This window comes from Pelecanus crispus, chromosome 20 (genome assembly GCF_030463565.1).
Source record: "Pelecanus crispus isolate bPelCri1 chromosome 20, bPelCri1.pri, whole genome shotgun sequence".
Classification (NCBI taxonomy): Eukaryota; Metazoa; Chordata; class Aves; order Pelecaniformes; family Pelecanidae; genus Pelecanus; species Pelecanus crispus.
In genome coordinates this window covers 2,081,392-2,097,510 of record NC_134662.1, presented here as the reverse complement: position 1 = coordinate 2,097,510, position 16,119 = coordinate 2,081,392, and the positions used below count along the sequence as shown (strand labels likewise).

The following is a 16,119-nucleotide window of genomic DNA, read 5'->3' as shown; positions in this document are numbered from 1 at the left end:
GGCGCTCCCGCCGCACGCCTGCGAGGCCAGGCCTGCGCCGGCGCCCAGGGGCTGTCCTGGAGGGGCTGCGGCCTTTGTACCGCTGACGGTGCGGCTGTTGTGCCGTGTGCCTGCGCGCGATCCTGCGCCCACCGTCCTCGCCTCCCCGGCGTGGGCCTGTGCGTGGGGGCTGCGGCGCGTAGAGTGGGGCTGTGTGGGCTGGGAAGCGTTGGAGGAGGCTTGGTTTTGGGGGGTGCGTGGGTTCGGCGCGAGCGTGGGAGCTGTGAGCGGCGGGTGCGCGCTGTGGGTGTGTGTTGCGGGGGGACGGCGCGCCCCTTGGCTCGGGGGGTGCGGTGCACGTGTTTGCCAGCGCGTGCATGTGCCGGGGAGGTGCGTGTTTGGCCCCGGCCGTGGGTCATGCGTGTCTGGGGGGTGCCAGCTGCAGAGCCCTCACTGCTGCCTGACCTGCCCGCAGGCCACCGCTGCTGCCCGCAGACGGACGGATGGCGGCCGCCCCAGCCCCGACCAGCGCCCCGGCCCGCGGTGGACTGCCAGCGGCAGCCGTGCCAAGGGCCAGCTGAGGACGGGGCCTCTCCGGGCCGTTGTCGTTCCCGGCCTCTCTCCGATTTGGATCCTCCCTCGCTCCGGGCGCAGCTGCCTTTTGCCTTGCCGCCGTCATGAATGGGCTGTCGATCAGCCAACTCTGCTGCCTCTTCTGCTGCCCTCCCTGCCCCAGCCGCATCGCCGCCAAACTGGCCTTCCTGCCTCCGGAGCCCACCTACGCCGTGGTCCCCGAGCCGGAGCCCGTGGGCAGCACCAGCACCGGCTCCCTACGCGGCGGCACCGCGGGGCGGTGGAAGCTGCACTTGAAGGACCGGGCGGATTTCCAGTACTCTCAGCGGGAGCTGGACAACATCGAGGTGTTCGTCACCAAAAGCAGCCGAGGGAACCGCGTCGGCTGCATGTACGTCCGCTGCGTGCCAGGCGCCAGGTGAGTTGCCCGTGGAGGTGCCGGCCCGGCGCCGCTGCCGGCAGTTTGACCCCAGCCTGCTCACCGCCAGGCTGGTTCGGTGCTGGTGGGCACAGTGCCGTCCTGCCCCTCCTCCCCTTCAGCCGAATGCCACCACGACCCCGCCTGCCCCGGCGCCTTGCTGAGGGAGCCGGCCCCGCCACCGCCACCGGGGTTTGGAGGCGTCCTGTGGGGCGGGCGGGCTTGGCTCCCAGGACCGGTCTGGCTTGTGGCTGCAGCTGGGAATGGGGTTAAACACGGAGTGGAGGCAAAGCTGGAGGCTATAGGGATGCAGGGATCCTCTAGGCTGTCCCGCAGATTCCCCCTGATGTCATGCAGGTGACGTAACGCTCCAGTTGTGAACCGAGCGTCTGTGAGAGGCTCTCGGTGAGCGCCGGGGGGGTCTGTGCCGGCTGCTCGCCCTCTGTCCCCAGCCCCACGGTGACCGCAGGATGGGCAAGAGCCTGCGCTGGCCAGGAGACACCTGCGGTGATCCAGGTCTGCGCGTCAGTCTAATTCACTGGCACGTTTGATTCCTCAAGGAGAAGAGCAATGGGAGTGAAAGCCGGGAGGGATTTAGGTGCAAGCTGCTGCTGGTCACTCCCATGGGTCTGTAAACTGGGAAGCTGGAGAAGGGCAGCCCGGGGTGCGGGACGGAGACCACCTCCCGGCTGCCAGCGGCTGGGCATGAGGGGATGGCAGGGACAGGAGGGGACTCGGCAGCTGCTCCCCGAGCCGGTGGCACGGCGTGGGGGGTCAGGTGCAGAGGGAAGTCAGGTCCCAAAGCCTACAGCACCCCGGCTGACCACACGCCCTGGTATCCACCCAGGAGCAACGCTCCCTCCGAGGGACGGCGTCCGCAGAGACCTCTGTGCCGGGGAACGTGTCCTGGATCTGCCCTCGGCTTGCCAAGGGCTTCAAACCCACCAGGCGGGCTCGGGGCGAGGCGGGGTGGCTGTCGCGGGGGTTGGAGGGCTGCGTTACAGGAGGCCTCCGCGGGCTGCCTGGTGGGGACGTCTGCTCTGTCCCTGCCTGCGTCGCAGGTCCCTGGAGAGAGGAAACCGGCGGCGGGATTGCTCTGCCTGCACATCCGCCTGCCCGTGCCCCGGCCGGCCCGCGGGAGCGGCCGTTTGGCACCGGCTGCTGGGACTGAGCAGGGATCCGGCCCTCCTAAACCCCTCGGGGGCATCAGGTCTCACTTGCTGTCTGTCCATCTGTCCCACCCACAGCTCGTCGTGCCATTGCCTTCTTGCTGGGGCATCCAGGCTGGGACATGGAGGCTCAGCCTGGCCGCAGGCCTCTTGAACCAACTGTGGGGGCTCAGCAGGGAGCGGGTCCCTCTCCCTCCCTCCGGCAGAAGAGAGCCAAGCTGTGTGCTAATGTGCTATTAGTGTTAATTTTTATGATTAACATTGTTTTTCCCCTTATGGTGGAAATTTCTTGTGCCTTGTCACTCCCACAATTCACTTCTCTCCCAGCGTCTGGTGTCTTGCCAGACTCAGGGGAGAAAAAAATCCGCTGTCAGAATTCTTACTTGAAATCCCCATTGGGCGAACGGCCCCAAATCCTGAGCTTTTTACCAAAAATAGACTGAAGAACTTTAACAGAATCATCCTGCCTTCGGGCTGCCCGTTTCTGCTGGGAGCGAGCCCCTGGCCCCGGGTGGTGAGGAGGGTCTGAGCATCTCTGGGGTTGGAGCGGGGCTGTCGCAAGGACCTTCCTTGGTGGCCAGAGGGGCGTTGGCCCTTTGCGTCCTGGGGTTTGGCTTCCGGCCTCCAAAGCGGACGTTCTGGCTGGCGCTGCGCAGGCACGGCCGCCCCTGGGGCGCCGGTGGGGCCGGGCAGTGCGGTGGCACTGCGGCAGAGTCCCCGATTAACGTGCCGTGCCCATCTCTCCCCGGTGCTGCAGGTACACGGTGCTCTTCTCGCACGGCAACGCCGTGGACCTGGGGCAGATGAGCAGCTTCTACATCGGGCTGGGCACCCGCATCAACTGCAACATCTTCTCCTACGACTACTCGGGCTACGGCGTGAGCACGGGCAAGCCCTCGGAGAGGAACCTCTACTCCGACATCGACGCCGCGTGGCAGGCGCTGCGGACGCGGTGAGCGGGGCGCCTGGCAGGGGGAAGGGAAGACGTCCAGGAAAACCCTGCAGGCCGGCAGTCTGGAAAACAGGAAATCTCCTGGAGAGGGAACCCGGGTCGCTCGTAACGGGAAGGGGTGGCCGGAAAGCAGCTGCAGGAGGAGCGGGCCAGGGGACCCGGAGGGGCAGGGGTGCTGTGGGGGTATGACCTTGCCTGGGGACGCTGGCACGAGCTGCGCTCCCCATCTTGCTGTTCCCAGGCTCTCCTCTGGCTGTGCTCAGCCCCGCTTCCCCAGCCGGGCTCCACGTGCAGCCCCGTGATGGGCTCTGCCTCCCCTGCCCTGCCGGCAGCCGGGCCGGGCTCGCAGTCCGCCCCAGGAACGGGGGGCTGCCCCATGCGGCTGCGATCCGGGGTCCGTGAACCCACCCATAACCCTGCTTCTGGCAAGGGTGAGCCTTGACACCCGCCCACAACTCATCCGGCAGCTCAGCCCTGGCTGCTTCCTGGTCCTGCCGGGGCTGCAGGGCAGCTGCTTTGGGCCCAGCCGTGAGGAGCTGCGGGAAGGCAGGGGCACAGAGCCCCGTTCCCCCCATCACCCCAGAAAGCCTTGCAGGGGGCTGTGGCCAGAGCAGGGTGACCCCCTGAGCTCTATCTCCTGGCGATGTGACTCTGCTGCCTGGGTGCTGAGCTCCCCTCTCCTCTCCCAGGTATGGAATCAGCCCGGAGAACATTATTTTATATGGACAAAGCATCGGCACGGTGCCCACGGTTGATCTGGCCTCCCGCTATGAGTGTGCTGCCATTGTACTCCACTCCCCACTCACCTCTGGCATGAGAGTCGCCTTCCCCGAGACCAAGAAGACCTACTGGTTCGATGCCTTCCCCAAGTGAGTGGCCTGAGGAGAGGGGATGGGGGACAGGGTCAGCGCTGGAGGGGTGGTGCCCAGGCCAGCTCTGTCCTGGGCGCCAGCCCCGGCCACGCAGAGGGGTTGTGGTGAGAATTGTGGACCTGTTTCCCACGATAGGCTTAAACACGCCCATCGTGATCCTCCCGCCTTGCTTTTGGTCCCCTGCGGGGGATCATAACCCTCCTTGGGGTCACCGTGCCCCCTCCTGAGGGCCGTGTGTGCACCCCACGTCCCCCGGTGGCATCGCCTCCTGGCCATCCTGTCCCAGCGTCTTTGCCTGTCAGCTTTGGGGCTGTGCCACTAGCCCATTGTCGGGTATCACAAGTCCTGAGGGTCCCCAGGACCCCCCTCTCCCCCAAGGGTAATTTTGGGGGCTTTTTCTTCACCCACCCCTCTGCAGAGGGCAGGGGCAGCAGCATGGAAAGGCAGCGCTGAGGTGGGACAAGTTCTTGCTTCACCTCTCGCTTGCAGCGAGGCCAGCGGGGCCCAAGGGACAGTCCCCAAGCCGGATGCGATGGCTGGGAGCCACCAGCCCACGCTCTGCATCCCGATGGCCTCGCGCGGCCTTTGGGGACGGGCTGAGAACAGCCGTGCTTCCACTCCTTAAAGCCTGGCACGGCTGATCCCAGCGCGGGGAGGGCCTGGGCGCACGCTGTCCTGCAGCCCTTTCCCTCAGCCCTGCCTAGGTCCCATGGGGCTGTTGTCACCGCTGTCTGGTCCTCGTCTGTCACGCCGGGCAGATCTTGTCCTGGAGCTCATCCTTGGCAGAAGCTCCATGTCCCCGTGCTCTGCTGTGGTCAAAGAGCATTTCCTGGTCCCTCTCCCCGAGGGGATGTGTTTTGGGGGGCAGGAGGAACGGGAGTGCCTTGATCTCTGCACTTACCCCCCGCCTCTCCTCTCTTCCCCACCCACCTTCTTGGCAGCATTGAGAAGATCTCCAAAATCACCTCTCCCGTCCTCATCATCCACGGCACGGAGGATGAAGTCATCGACTTCTCCCATGGCCTGGCGCTCTTTGAACGCTGCCCCAAGGCTGTGGAGCCGCTGTGGGTGGACGGGGCCGGGCACAATGACATTGAACTCTACAGCCAGTACCTCGAGCGCCTTCGGAAATTCATCTCCCAGGAGCTGGCCAGCCAACGCAACTAGCCGCGGGGTGGGGGCACGGGCAGGGGGTTTCTGCCTGTTTCTCCGGTTCTCCCAGTGTCCCTCCCCAGTCCCTGCTGCTGAAGGTGCAATGAGTTTGTACGGCCTCGGCTCCAGGCTCAGGAGAGGGCAGGAGGGCCTGGGGCAGACAGTGCATTCATTTCCTCCTGGACACGAGCACAACTCTCCTCCCTCCCGGTGTCAGCCCCGGCGCTGCTGGCACCACTGGCCGGGCTGGCAAGAGATGGCAGCTCCCTCCTTCCCCCTTCCCCAGAAAGATGAGAGCCCACCCTCCTGATGGCGTATCCTTGGCTTTGGACATGTCCTTGTCCCCTCTCCTAAAGCAGCGAACTCCTGAATTCCTCCTGGCCGCTCTGCTGCTCTGACTATAGCAATAAGGCGAGTTGGAGAGGGGCTGGGGGCCCAGCCCCCTCCCGGCGTCGCTGCAGGGCGGGACGGAGGAGGTGGCAGTTCCTGCTCTCGACAGAGCTTTCCCGGGATCGGCACCGGTGGTGGCGGGGTGCCCGGTGTTTGCCCCGCAGCCGGGGCAGAGCCGTGTCCCCAGGGGGAGTTTGGGGATGCATGGAGGAGGTGCCCCCCTGCCCCACACCCCCTCCAGCCTGGCCCTGCTCTGCCTTCTCGGAGCACTCCCCGTGTTCAGGTCACCCCTGGAAAACCCCCTCCGTACCGCTCGCTCGCCACGCGCTCGGGAAACGGGGCGAGGAAACCAGGCACTGAATAAAGAGCAGAGGTTTAACGTTTTACCCGTGTGCGCCCTTTTGCCAGCTATGCCTGGGGCTGCCTCCCTGTGACCCAGCCGGGGGGACCAGCCCCAGCCCCCCGTGGGGTCCGGCCCCTTGGCTTTCCCCGTGGCCGGTGCCTCTGCTGAATTGCACTTGGCCGGACCCGATGCTTGTCCCCTGCGCCGGGGACTGGGCAGCCCCGAGGTGCCGGCAGACGGGGAAGGAGCTGCTGGCCCCCCAGGACCGGGCTGCGAAGGTCCGTGGGGGCGATGCCAGCCCCTGTCCTGTTTCCTTAGGGAATCCCATGGGATCACGGAGGTGGAGGGTGGCCCCAGCCCCCTAGGAGCTGTGGCACAGGGCGCTCGGCCGTGCCGCAGGGGAAGGGCGACGTCCCCACAGCCGGCCAGCGCACCGGGGCCGGCGTCGCGAGGGACGCAGCGTGGTCCCAAGCGGGCAGGGTGGCCCTGGCAGGGACCAAATCTGATTTTTTGACCTGCTCCTTGCCCAGCTGTGCTCACAGGCGCCTTTGTCGTTCCCTGCATGTGCTGGGCACGGAGGCAGGCCGTGGGGCACCCCGCTGTGCCCTCCCACCGGCAGGTAGGGTGTTTTGCCCCGCAGAAAGGCAGAGCGCTCGGGTTTGCGCTTTTTGGGTCAGCGCCTGCTCTGCAGTCACCCGGGGAAGAGCTGGTCAAAGCGTCCCTGTTTTTTCCTGCCCCCGGGGTATCCCTCGCCCCAACCCAAACAGCAAAGCCCCGCTCTGCCCCTTCCCGTCCCCACGGGGACCCTCGCGGGGCTCCCAGGCACTGGTTCTCCCCCCCGTCCCTGTCCCCCTCGTGTCCCCTCCCGGGTCCGAGGCCGTGGGGCCGGCGGGCTCATGTGAGGAGCGATAATCTCCTTAGGCGGCTCTCGGAGGGGCTTGGGGGCCTCGTGGTGGGGCCTCGCCGCGGCCCCGCGCCCAGAGCACTCACACGCACCTCTTGTTGGGGGCTGGGAGCCATGGGGGGGCCGGGGCGGGGGGCACGGGACCCCCTGCTCCCCACACATCCCTCGCCTCCCCCCAGGACCGAGGCAGGCTGCTCCGGAGGAGGGGGGACCCTTCCTTGGTGCCGGGGCTCTGCGGGAGCTAGAGGAGGATTTGCACGGTGGGGCTCTGGGTGGTCTCCCCCCTTTTCCAGGGGGGCGTTGGGGTCTGGCAGCCGGGATGCCCAGCTTCTCCCTGCGCACCCCCAGCCGTCCCCTCCCTTCCCCGCTCGCCGCACGCAGCTGCCGGGTGACTTTAGAGCCTTTAGCTCATATGGGTGCTGGAAGCCAAAGCCACCGCAGCCGCCCGGCCCCGCTCCCCACCGGCCCCAGCCCCGATTAGCGGGGCTGGAGCAGCCCACGGTGCCCTAAGCCTGACACAGAGACGTTTTGTTTGCACCAAGGGTATTTTTATCCTCTTACTGCTGCCTGTTTCCTGTTGAACTGCGGATGCTTTAGAGCAGCTCTGCATTGCTGGCAAGACATCTCAGGGCCGGTGGTTAGATTCGGGGGGACAGCGGAGTGGCTTGAGTTTGTATTTACTGTGTTTAAGTTCAAAGAAAAAAAAAAAAAAAGGCAAAAGGACAGAAAAGTTCAGCCTAATTCCCAAAATTTAGACCCAGCTCGGGTATACAGTATCCTGGTGAGCCGGACATCGCTGGCTGCCGCCTCCATGATGGGGAGCAGTGGCTGCATCCGTCGTTGTGAGGGATCGGGGCTTTTTGGGTCTGGATCCTTCACTGCCCCTGGCCTGAGAAGGCTCGGGCTCCGTCCTCGCCCGGGCACGAGCAGCTGGAGCGAGGAGGGCGGGAGAAGCGCTAACCCGGACGTGAGCTGCAGGCTCCCCAAAAGGCAGGAGCCAGACCTGCCCTGGGGGTGCTGGGCGCAGCGTCCCCCACCCGTGGGGCCAAACTGGGCCATGGGCACCGGGACGGCACTTCTGGCCCCGCCGCTGGTGCCGCGGTTTGGGAGCACCAGGAGGGGACGGGGAAGGAAAGGGGCTGGGTTGGGGCTGGTCCCGGACAGGGTTTGGTGCCTGGAGGGGGACTCTGCCGAAACCGCGGCCTCAGCAGGGCGTGGAGGAGGGGAAAGGCAGAGTCAGGCCTCAGAGTGTCCCCAAAGTCCTGCGGCAGCCGCAGCAGAGAGGGGCCAGGGCAGGCGGCCCCCCGGCTCGTTTTGAAGTCCCCAGCCAGACAAGCCAGGGCACAGGCGGCTCCTGCTCCCACGGCGGCAGAGTCATGGGCCCGTGGCTGGGCTGGGGATGTCTGCGTGTGCCCGCGTGTGCCCGCGTGTGCCGGCTGCGAGCGGGGACGACGTACAGGACATCTCGGGGATCCCACAGGGCAAAGGACGGGATACCCGCTGCGGTGAGCCCTGGGCAGAGGTGCGATGCCGGTGCGGATGGGCCTGCGACCGAGGCTGGGCATGGGGGACATCGGGCTCACCGGGTGACCGGCCAAGAGGGGTTTAAGTCTCTTTTGGGGCATAAATGAGGCTTTTGATGGCCGGGGCCTGCATGCCACAGTCATGAGACCCCGTTCACAGGCCGAGCTCAGTCATGGGATCCAGGAAACTGAATTAAAGCATCTTAAGGAGCTTTTTTCCGAGCTCTGCTCTTGTTTTTTCACGTGCTTGTCATATGAACAAAGACGGTATAAAAGGGCAGAGGGGAAGGATCCCATCCGTGGTCGGGCCGGGGAGAGGGGAGGGTGCCAGAGGAGGGATGCCAGGGTGAGGGGCTCTGCGCGGCGCCGGCTAAGATGGAGGGAAGGGGACAGAAAAGGAGCGGAGAGGATGCGCTGGCAGCAGGTGAGTGAGGCAGCGACCTGGGGCTGGCAGGGGACAGCTGGGGACAGGGGTGGCGGCAAGTCTGGGGGAGCAGAGCCCGTCTGCCCCGGCTCCCCCGGCAGCACTGGCGCTGTGAGCAGTGCGCCGCACCCACGGCTGTGAGCAGGCACCGGCCGGCACCTCCTTGGTAAGAGATGGCACGCGTGGCATCGCGTCATGGGGAGGAGGGAGCGCGGGGGGCGGCGGAGGCACCCACCACCCTGCGCTGCCGGCTGGGGGGACAGGGGTGGCGGGTGCCCAGCGGTGCCCGAGGTTCCCCCGTGCGGGGTTGGGTCCTGGGAAGGGAGCCGGGCAACCGCGGGATGGACACACACAGCTCTGCACTGTGCACATATGTGTGTGCACACCCGCACACATGTACGTGCACAGACACGCGTGCACACATGGATGCATGTGCCTGCGGACACGCACGCATTCACGCTTGCACAGACACCCGCGCACACAGCGACCTGCGCATGCACGCCTGCGCAGGCTTGCACGCGCATTCACGTCCACACGCGCAGCAGTGCACGCATGCGCGCGCACCCCGGCACAGATGTGTGCACACGCACACGTGGCTGTGCACAAACCCCCGCGCACCCCCACGCTGCCCTTTTGGTGCCGCACTCCTCGCCCCCTCGGGTTTGCACCCACAAACCCACACATTCACCCACAAGGCCCCTGCGACGGCCAGCGCTGCCCGAGCGCGTGGCCCCGCTCACACCCTGCGTGCCCGCCACGTCCCAAAGCGTCCCCGGGGGGAGAAGCAGCACCGGGGCACCGCGGAGCTCCGTGGGCTCGGTGGCAGCCACGGCGCAGGCTGGGGATCCCCCTGCTCCCTCGGGCTCCTGCCCGCTGCCCTCCCCTCCTGGCTCACATCTCCCCTCCGTCCGCAGGAGCCCTCGGCCGGAGGAGTGCGGGGCCGCGGCCCCTGCGCCCCGTGAGCTTCCCTTTGTCATCCTATGCCTGAGCGATGCCTGGAGGCTGGGACGGTGAAGGGAGGCCCACGGGCTGCCACAGCCCCGCGGTGACGTCGCCTGGACACCACACGCCGGACCACGCACCCGGCGCTGGGGCTCGCGTCCTGGGAGGGCTGGGAGGGCCTTTGGGGGGCCAGAGCACCCCCTTGGGGGGCCAGGAGCACCTTTGGGGGGCCAGAGCACCCCCTTGGGGGGCCAGGAGCACCTTTGGGGGGTCAGGAGCACCTTTGGGGGGCCAGAGCATCCCCTTGGGGGCCTGGGAGCACCCTTGGGGGGTCAGAAGCACCCTTGGGGGGCTGGGAGCACCCTTGGGGGGTCAGGAGCACCCTTGGGGGGCCAGAGCACCCCCTTGGGGGGCCAGGAGCACCTTTGTGGGGTCAGGAGCACCTTTGGGGGGCCAGAGCATCCCCTTGGGGGCCTGGGAGCACCCTTGGGGGGTCAGAAGCACCCTTGGGGGGCTGGGAGCACCCTTGGGGGGCCAGAGTATCCCCTTGGGGGTCAGGAGCACCCTTGGGGGAGCCAGAGCATCCTCTTGACGGCCAGAAACACCTGGGGGGCTGGGAGCACCCTTGGGGGGCTGAAGCATCCCCTTGGGGGGCCAGAGCATCCTCTTGGGGGCCATAAGCACCTGGGGGGGCCGGGAGCACCCTTGGGGGGCTGGAGCATCCCCTTGGGAGGCCAGGAGCACCCTTGGGGGGCTGGAGCGTCCTGCTGGGGTGGCCAATACACAGTGGGTTGGGGCTGGGCCGGGGGGGTGCAGCGGCCGGGCCATCGCCGCAGGGTTTGGGTGGGGTTATGGGGTGCAGGGAGCACCCCGGCCATGGGAGCTGGGGGGCGAGCAGGGTGCTGCAGCCAGGCTGGGGAGGGGTCTCCCATGGGATACGTGGACCGTGGCAGGACACACGTGGGGCAGTGCCAGGACAGGGTACCGGGGTACCAGGATGGGTGTTGTCCCGCGCACCGAAGAGCCCATCCCGCGAAGAGACGACCCCGCGTGAGGACATTTCAGCAGCTCCGGGGAAGCCCCTGGTCTCCCACTGCCCCGTTTCTTTCTCCAACTTCGCAAAATCCTGGCTGGCACCTCGTGCCGGGGCTGTGCTGGGATGATGGAAAAATTCCTGTGTGGATGCAGAGAAAATCTGTAACTCTCACCGTGGGGAGCAGAAACTTTCCCTGGGAGGTGCTTTTTTACGGTGACACAAAATAACAAGCAGGGAGCGGAGGTCTGCAAGGCAGGAGGCTCCCGCTACACAAACATCTCCGGTTGGTTTCCTTTTTTTTTGCCTCTTTACCCCCTAAAAACTCGACCCAATTCACCCGGCTGTGGGCTTATCACGGGGTGAGGATCAGCTGCGGGGAGGCAGGGACCCAATCTCTGCAGGAGATGCTTCACCTGCGGCTGGGCCCGGGCTGATGAGTGAGGTTTTGGGGACACCCCCTTCCCCCTGGTCACCTCCGAGCCCCAGCTACCCCAGGGCTGGATCCAGCCTCCCGCCCCAGGGAGAAAACCCAGAGCATCCCCCATGTCAGGTCTGGAGCCACCTTTCTGGGTCGCATCCTCCGTTCGGTCCCTGCCTGTTGTCACCCAGCAGCAATAACGGGCTGCGGTGGGGATGAGTTTGGCCCAGATGTGGTGGCATCCCTCCACCTGGCTCGCCCCAGGGAGGAGATAGCCAAAAACGCGGAAGGACGGGCGCTGGCACATGTCCCTCTGCGCTGCCCCTTGTCCCACACGGGGACCCGAGGTGCTGTGACAACCGAAACCTGTCCCAAGGTTGTTCCCCTCCTTAACTTAAACTGTGACACGTGGCCGTTGGGTGTGAGCTGTGCCAGGAGGCACAGTGAGCATCAACCGGGTGTCCCGGGGACAAGCGGCTGGGGAAATCCCCTCATTTCCCTGCAGAGGGGTCGGGAGCTTTTGGGGGGAGGGAGATGAGGTCAGTTTGGGGATCCATTAGTTGATCCGGGAGGCTGCGGTGGGAGGTTCAGGTCCTTGGCAGGGTTGGATCCACCAGGATGTGTGAATTTGGGGGTCCCTGTTCTCAGGGGGGCTGCCTTGGGGTGTGCAGGGACCCTCGGGACCTTTTCCAGTGCTGCTAACAGGGAGCTGAGTGGGCGTCCCAGTTAATCGAGCTGCCCCTTCCCATGGGGGGGGAAGTGGAAGCACAGCCAAGATCAGCCTGAATTGATTTTGGGAAGTTTTTCCGTGTGGGGTCCTCCAGCTCTGGACAGAAATGAATAGTTTATTTTACATTATTTTATTCTATTTTGCCAGCTTGTGAGTTGAGTAAGCACAGGCCGAGAATTATAAGGAAGGGAAATAACATTATTCAGCACGTCTGTGCACATGGTATTTCTGCAGAGCCCTCTCTATTACAGCTGAAGTTATATAAAATAGATTTATCTATATCATAAAAATAAAGCTGTTTTCTTTTGGAGGGGAAAGAATAGCTTGCTTTTCTAGCACTCATGGGAGGCAGGGAGCAGGCTGGCAGGAGCGTGGGTGGGGATGCTCAGCGCGAGCCCTCCCTGGGTACCTTGTAAAGCACCTTGTGTCGGTGGCATGCTTCTGCCAGAGGGAAAGCTGTTGATCTCCTGGTGCTTCCTGCTTTTTAAAAGCTTTGTATCAATTATTCAGGTTTCCCGGGGCCAGCAGCTGCTCGCCCCCAAACCTTGGCAGTGCCAGGGCATTGGTGTCCTGCTCCCGCTGCGCCTTGGCCGGGCTCCTCTTCCGCTGTTCTCAGCTCCTGGACTCGCTCTGCTGGGATGCCATGGGGGAGTGATGGGAAGGGAGGAGCAGGATCATCCTATTGTCTCGGTGCTTTATCTGAAAATAAAGTGAGTTTGGTTTTTTTTAAAACTACTGTGAAACATGACTTTTGTGATCTTCCCTTTGTCCTTCCTTGGGGCCAAGGACTCCTCCTCGCGCACCTTCCTCTCCATCATATGGCTGGCTCCCTGCACCACCTCGGCGCTTCCCACCCTCCCTCCCATCTCTCCTTTCACAAGTGATGAGGCTTTCCTGGATCATCCCTTGCCTCTGGGCTGGGGCTTCTGACTACACATAATGGGATTTCTCCTCAAAGGGCCTGGTCACTCGCTGTCATCCCCAAACGGCCTCACCTGCTGAGGATGGAGGCTCCCTTGTCCGAAAACTCAAGGTAGGGGCAGTGCTGGGTGATCCCCTCGCCTGCTCAAAGCCCCTCCAGGGCTGGCCCTGAGTCCCTGCTCCGGCTCGGCACAGACAAATGGCTGTGACCACCTGCCTCAGTCTCCCCACCGGTAAATACGGGTGTGCCGATCGCCTGGGGAAAGGAGGGAGGTCTGGGACTTCATGGCGGGGGGCAGCGCACAGCAACTCTGCTCCTCTGCGTGGCCTCAGGTGAGTTGTTTCTGCCTCGCGTCCCTCTGCCAAAACCTGGCTGGTGTTCTGCTGCTCTCCAGAAGGCCAAGGCCGCGCTGGGGGCCGTGGGCCGCCGCACAAGGAGCCCGGGGCTGCCCCCCGGCCGCAGCAGGAGCAATCCGGCGGTGTTCGGGCGGAGCGGAGCCGGCCCGGCGTGAGGCAGCGGCGCTGGGGCCTGCGCTCTCCCCGCCAGGCCTCTGCCCCTCGCTCTGCGGGGTTCTGGGGGGAGCTGGTCCGGCAGTGCCCCAGACCAGCTGAGCTGAAGATATTCTCGCCGGCATCTCCTACAGGCGGGTCACACGCCAGCTGTGGCTCCAGGAGGGTGACAGGCGACACATCCTCCAGCCCTGGGCCGTGGGGCTGCGGCCGTGGGGGCCCGGGACCGCCCCAGGCCCCTTCCTGAGGGAGAAACCCGCGCTCCCCGGCCGGCAGCCGCGGGACAGATGCCAGGAAGGCCCCGGCGCCCTGAGGGAGGCGGCTGAGGGGAGCGGCGGGGCGGGCTCGCCTCAGCGCGGACACCTCCCTCCGGCCGCCATTTTCCTCCCTTCCGCCCGCCCCCTCCCTTGACACCGCCCATTGGCCCCGTCCTCTCCCTTGCCCCCGCCCCTCGCTTGCCCCCGCCCTCCCATTGGCCCCGCCCCGGCCCCGCTCAGGCGCGCGGCGGGCAGCCCTGTGCGGGCAGCGGCGTCGCGGGGGCCTCTCCGCCGGGCCTGGCGGTTCCAAGATGGCGGCGGGGCCGGCGTTGGCGCTGTGAGGCGGGAGCGCGTCGCCGCCGCCCGCGCCTCCTCTTCCCCTCCCCGGGCCCCCGCGCCCGGCCCCGCTCCCCGCCCCGCAGCCGGCGGGATGCTGAGATCCACCGGCTACTTCCGCGGCATCGACTGCCCCTTCCTCAGCGCCGGGGGGCCGGGGCCGGGCGGGGGCCCGCCCTGCCGCCGGCCCTACTGCCACTTCCGGCACCCCCCGGTGGCGGCGGCGGCGGCGGCGCGGTGCGGAGCCTCCGGCGGCCCCGGCGCGGGGGTCGCGCTCGGCCACGGCGCAGGTACGGCCCCGGCGCGGCCCGCCGGGTCGCGGTACCTCCTTCCCCTTTCCCCGGCTCTCTCCCTGCCCCGGGCGTGGCTGTTCCCGGCCCTGCGCCGCCCTCGCCCCCCGGCCCTGCCGCCCCCGGCCCGGCGCTGCCCGCCGGCAGCAGCGTGTCCTCCCGCTGGCAAGGACAGGCCCGTGCCCTTCCTCCTCCTCACGCCTGCCCAGCCTTCGGGGCCTGAATCTGCCTCTGACTCCGCTAAACCCCGCCTGCTCCCGGGGCTCGGGTACTGCCCTCCCCCGCCCCCAGGCCCCTCTCGAGTGGGATGTCCCCCCGGGGGTCTGCCAGCACCATCCGGGCGGGGCAGGTGGGTCCCCCTCGCCCCTGAACTCCTGTGTCTGCTTGTGCTCAGCCCTGCCCAGGTTTTGGGCCCTTGGTTGTCACCTCGTGTTGCCTCTGAAGGAGGGTCTGAGGTGCCTTTTCTGCCCCACCAAGTGAGAGATCCGTCGTCGGTTGGATCCCACAGCTGCTGTCTGACACAGGGGTGGTGGGGAGCAGCTTTCCAAAATGTCCGATTGCCTGAGGACAGCCTGTCTCGTCACCGGGATGGAGGCTGCAGAAGGGCAGCTCTGTTCTGATCCCTTTCTTTGTCCCTCCAGGCACCCAGCTCAAGTGGCGGTGAGGTGTCAGGGCAGCCTTTCAAACCTCTGCTAAGAGTTGCTGTGCCTCTCAACCCTTCCGGAGGTTCCGGGGTTTTGTGAGCTGGAGGTGATGCGTTCCAGCGCTGCGAGGCAGGTCCTGCTGCTGGGGTGTCGCAGGGGGGCTGCGGTGAGCCGGGCCCCCTCCCGCTGAGGGACTTGAGTAAGGCATGGAGTGCTGCCAGGTTTCTCAAATGAAGCTTGGCTGCAAAAAAGATAGTGAGCTATTGTTCTCTTCCATTCTTCCAGCAAGAAGCTCTTCCATTCTGCTGTTGTTTTACTTACAGACGTTATTTGCTGATCTGCTTACTTTATTTGGAGAGAAAGCCTTCATTCTTCTCCCTAGTAGAATGCTGCTTGCTTTATTTTTGTTAGAGCTTTGTTATTGCAGTTAGGTATACTTGCTAAAATGTATGGTCTCTAGCAGCCTGAAGCAGAAGTTGTCAAAATAAAGCACAACTTGCTGTGGTTTTTTTTCTGTGCTTGCTTAACTTTGGGTTATTCACAAGTTTGGAAGATGATTAATTTTTCATGTCTCTTGGTTACCAAGTCAACTTACCACAACTGTGGTTTAGTTTCAAATAAAGGAAGCATACTCAGGGCTGTCACAAGCAGACAGATACCCTGTTAGGAAGACAAAAGGTTTTGCCTCTTTCGGTGTTCTTTTGAATTTGAAAAGCTCCCTAGAACCCTTTAGGATGGTCCTCTAGATGCTTGATATTATAATTAGCTTTCAGGGTACTATTCCTGTTTGTTTTTAAATATCTGTAGAGTGTCAGTTTTGGACTTAGACTTTTTAGACTTACTCATTTTGGTCTGCCACCTGAAACAGATGCTGCTGTACTAAATAAATGCTGGTGCTGGTTTTGATTTTCGAAATGGGGAAGTGAAGTTTGGTCTTTAGTAAAACCTCCTGGTGCACCTGGAAAGCGTGCGCAGCTTCTGATACTGGCTGAAACACTGAAAAGTGTTAATGTAAGAACTGAGTGTGAATGCCAAGAAAGAAATGATCCCAGTGCTAATCTTGTTAGGCCTGGCTTGCATGTGTTAGTGACCCAGGAGAGAAAGCTTGTGTTTTGGGGAGTGAGAGTGGTTTACTTACTGTATCATGGCTCTTAGAGAAGCTCTGGCTTTGTAAAACAAAAGCTGTAAGCGTGGGTCTAGTTTTCCTAGGTGAAGTGTCTGCCATTGTGAAAGAAGCAGGATCCTGAGGCTTAACTTCCAGCCCACTGCCTCCCACTCCCCTCAGCCGGCTCAGCGCGTGCTCCTGCCCTCTTCCCCAAACTCCTGGCATCTCACG

The 16,119-nt window shown here is 64.4% G+C and overlaps 2 protein-coding genes across 3 annotated transcripts in view; both read left to right on the top strand.

Annotated features, from left to right (window-relative positions):
- Positions 1-577: 577 nt before the first annotated feature.
- Positions 578-5,712, top strand: ABHD17A (abhydrolase domain containing 17A, depalmitoylase). The gene is made up of 4 exons (XM_075723587.1): positions 578-970; positions 2,897-3,091; positions 3,781-3,960; positions 4,905-5,712. Exons 1-4 carry the CDS (start codon positions 657-659, stop codon positions 5,128-5,130), a joined length of 915 nt encoding a protein of 304 aa, XP_075579702.1. The 5' UTR covers positions 578-656; the 3' UTR covers positions 5,131-5,712.
- Positions 5,713-13,943: 8,231 nt separating this feature from the next.
- Positions 13,944-16,119, top strand: part of REXO1 (RNA exonuclease 1 homolog) — a 41,774-nt gene continuing 39,598 nt past the window's right edge. For both annotated transcript variants that reach the window (XR_012831768.1, XM_075723515.1), the window contains exon 1: positions 13,944-14,139. Coding sequence is in view for 1 of the 2 variants with exons in the window: in XM_075723515.1 (XP_075579630.1) it covers positions 13,944-14,139 (196 nt within the window). In the remaining variant the exon portion in view is untranslated. The remainder of the gene's footprint in view (positions 14,140-16,119) is intronic.

Excerpts from the sequence above, each read along its gene's own strand:
- ABHD17A (XM_075723587.1), top strand. The coding sequence starts at position 657 with ATGAATGGGCTGTCGATCAGCCAACTCTGCTGCCTCTTCTGCTGCCCT. Across the intron at positions 971-2,896 it reads CGCTGCGTGCCAGGCGCCAG|GTACACGGTGCTCTTCTCGC; the intron begins GTGAGTTGCCCG and ends CCGGTGCTGCAG. Across the intron at positions 3,092-3,780 it reads TGGCAGGCGCTGCGGACGCG|GTATGGAATCAGCCCGGAGA; the intron begins GTGAGCGGGGCG and ends CTCCTCTCCCAG.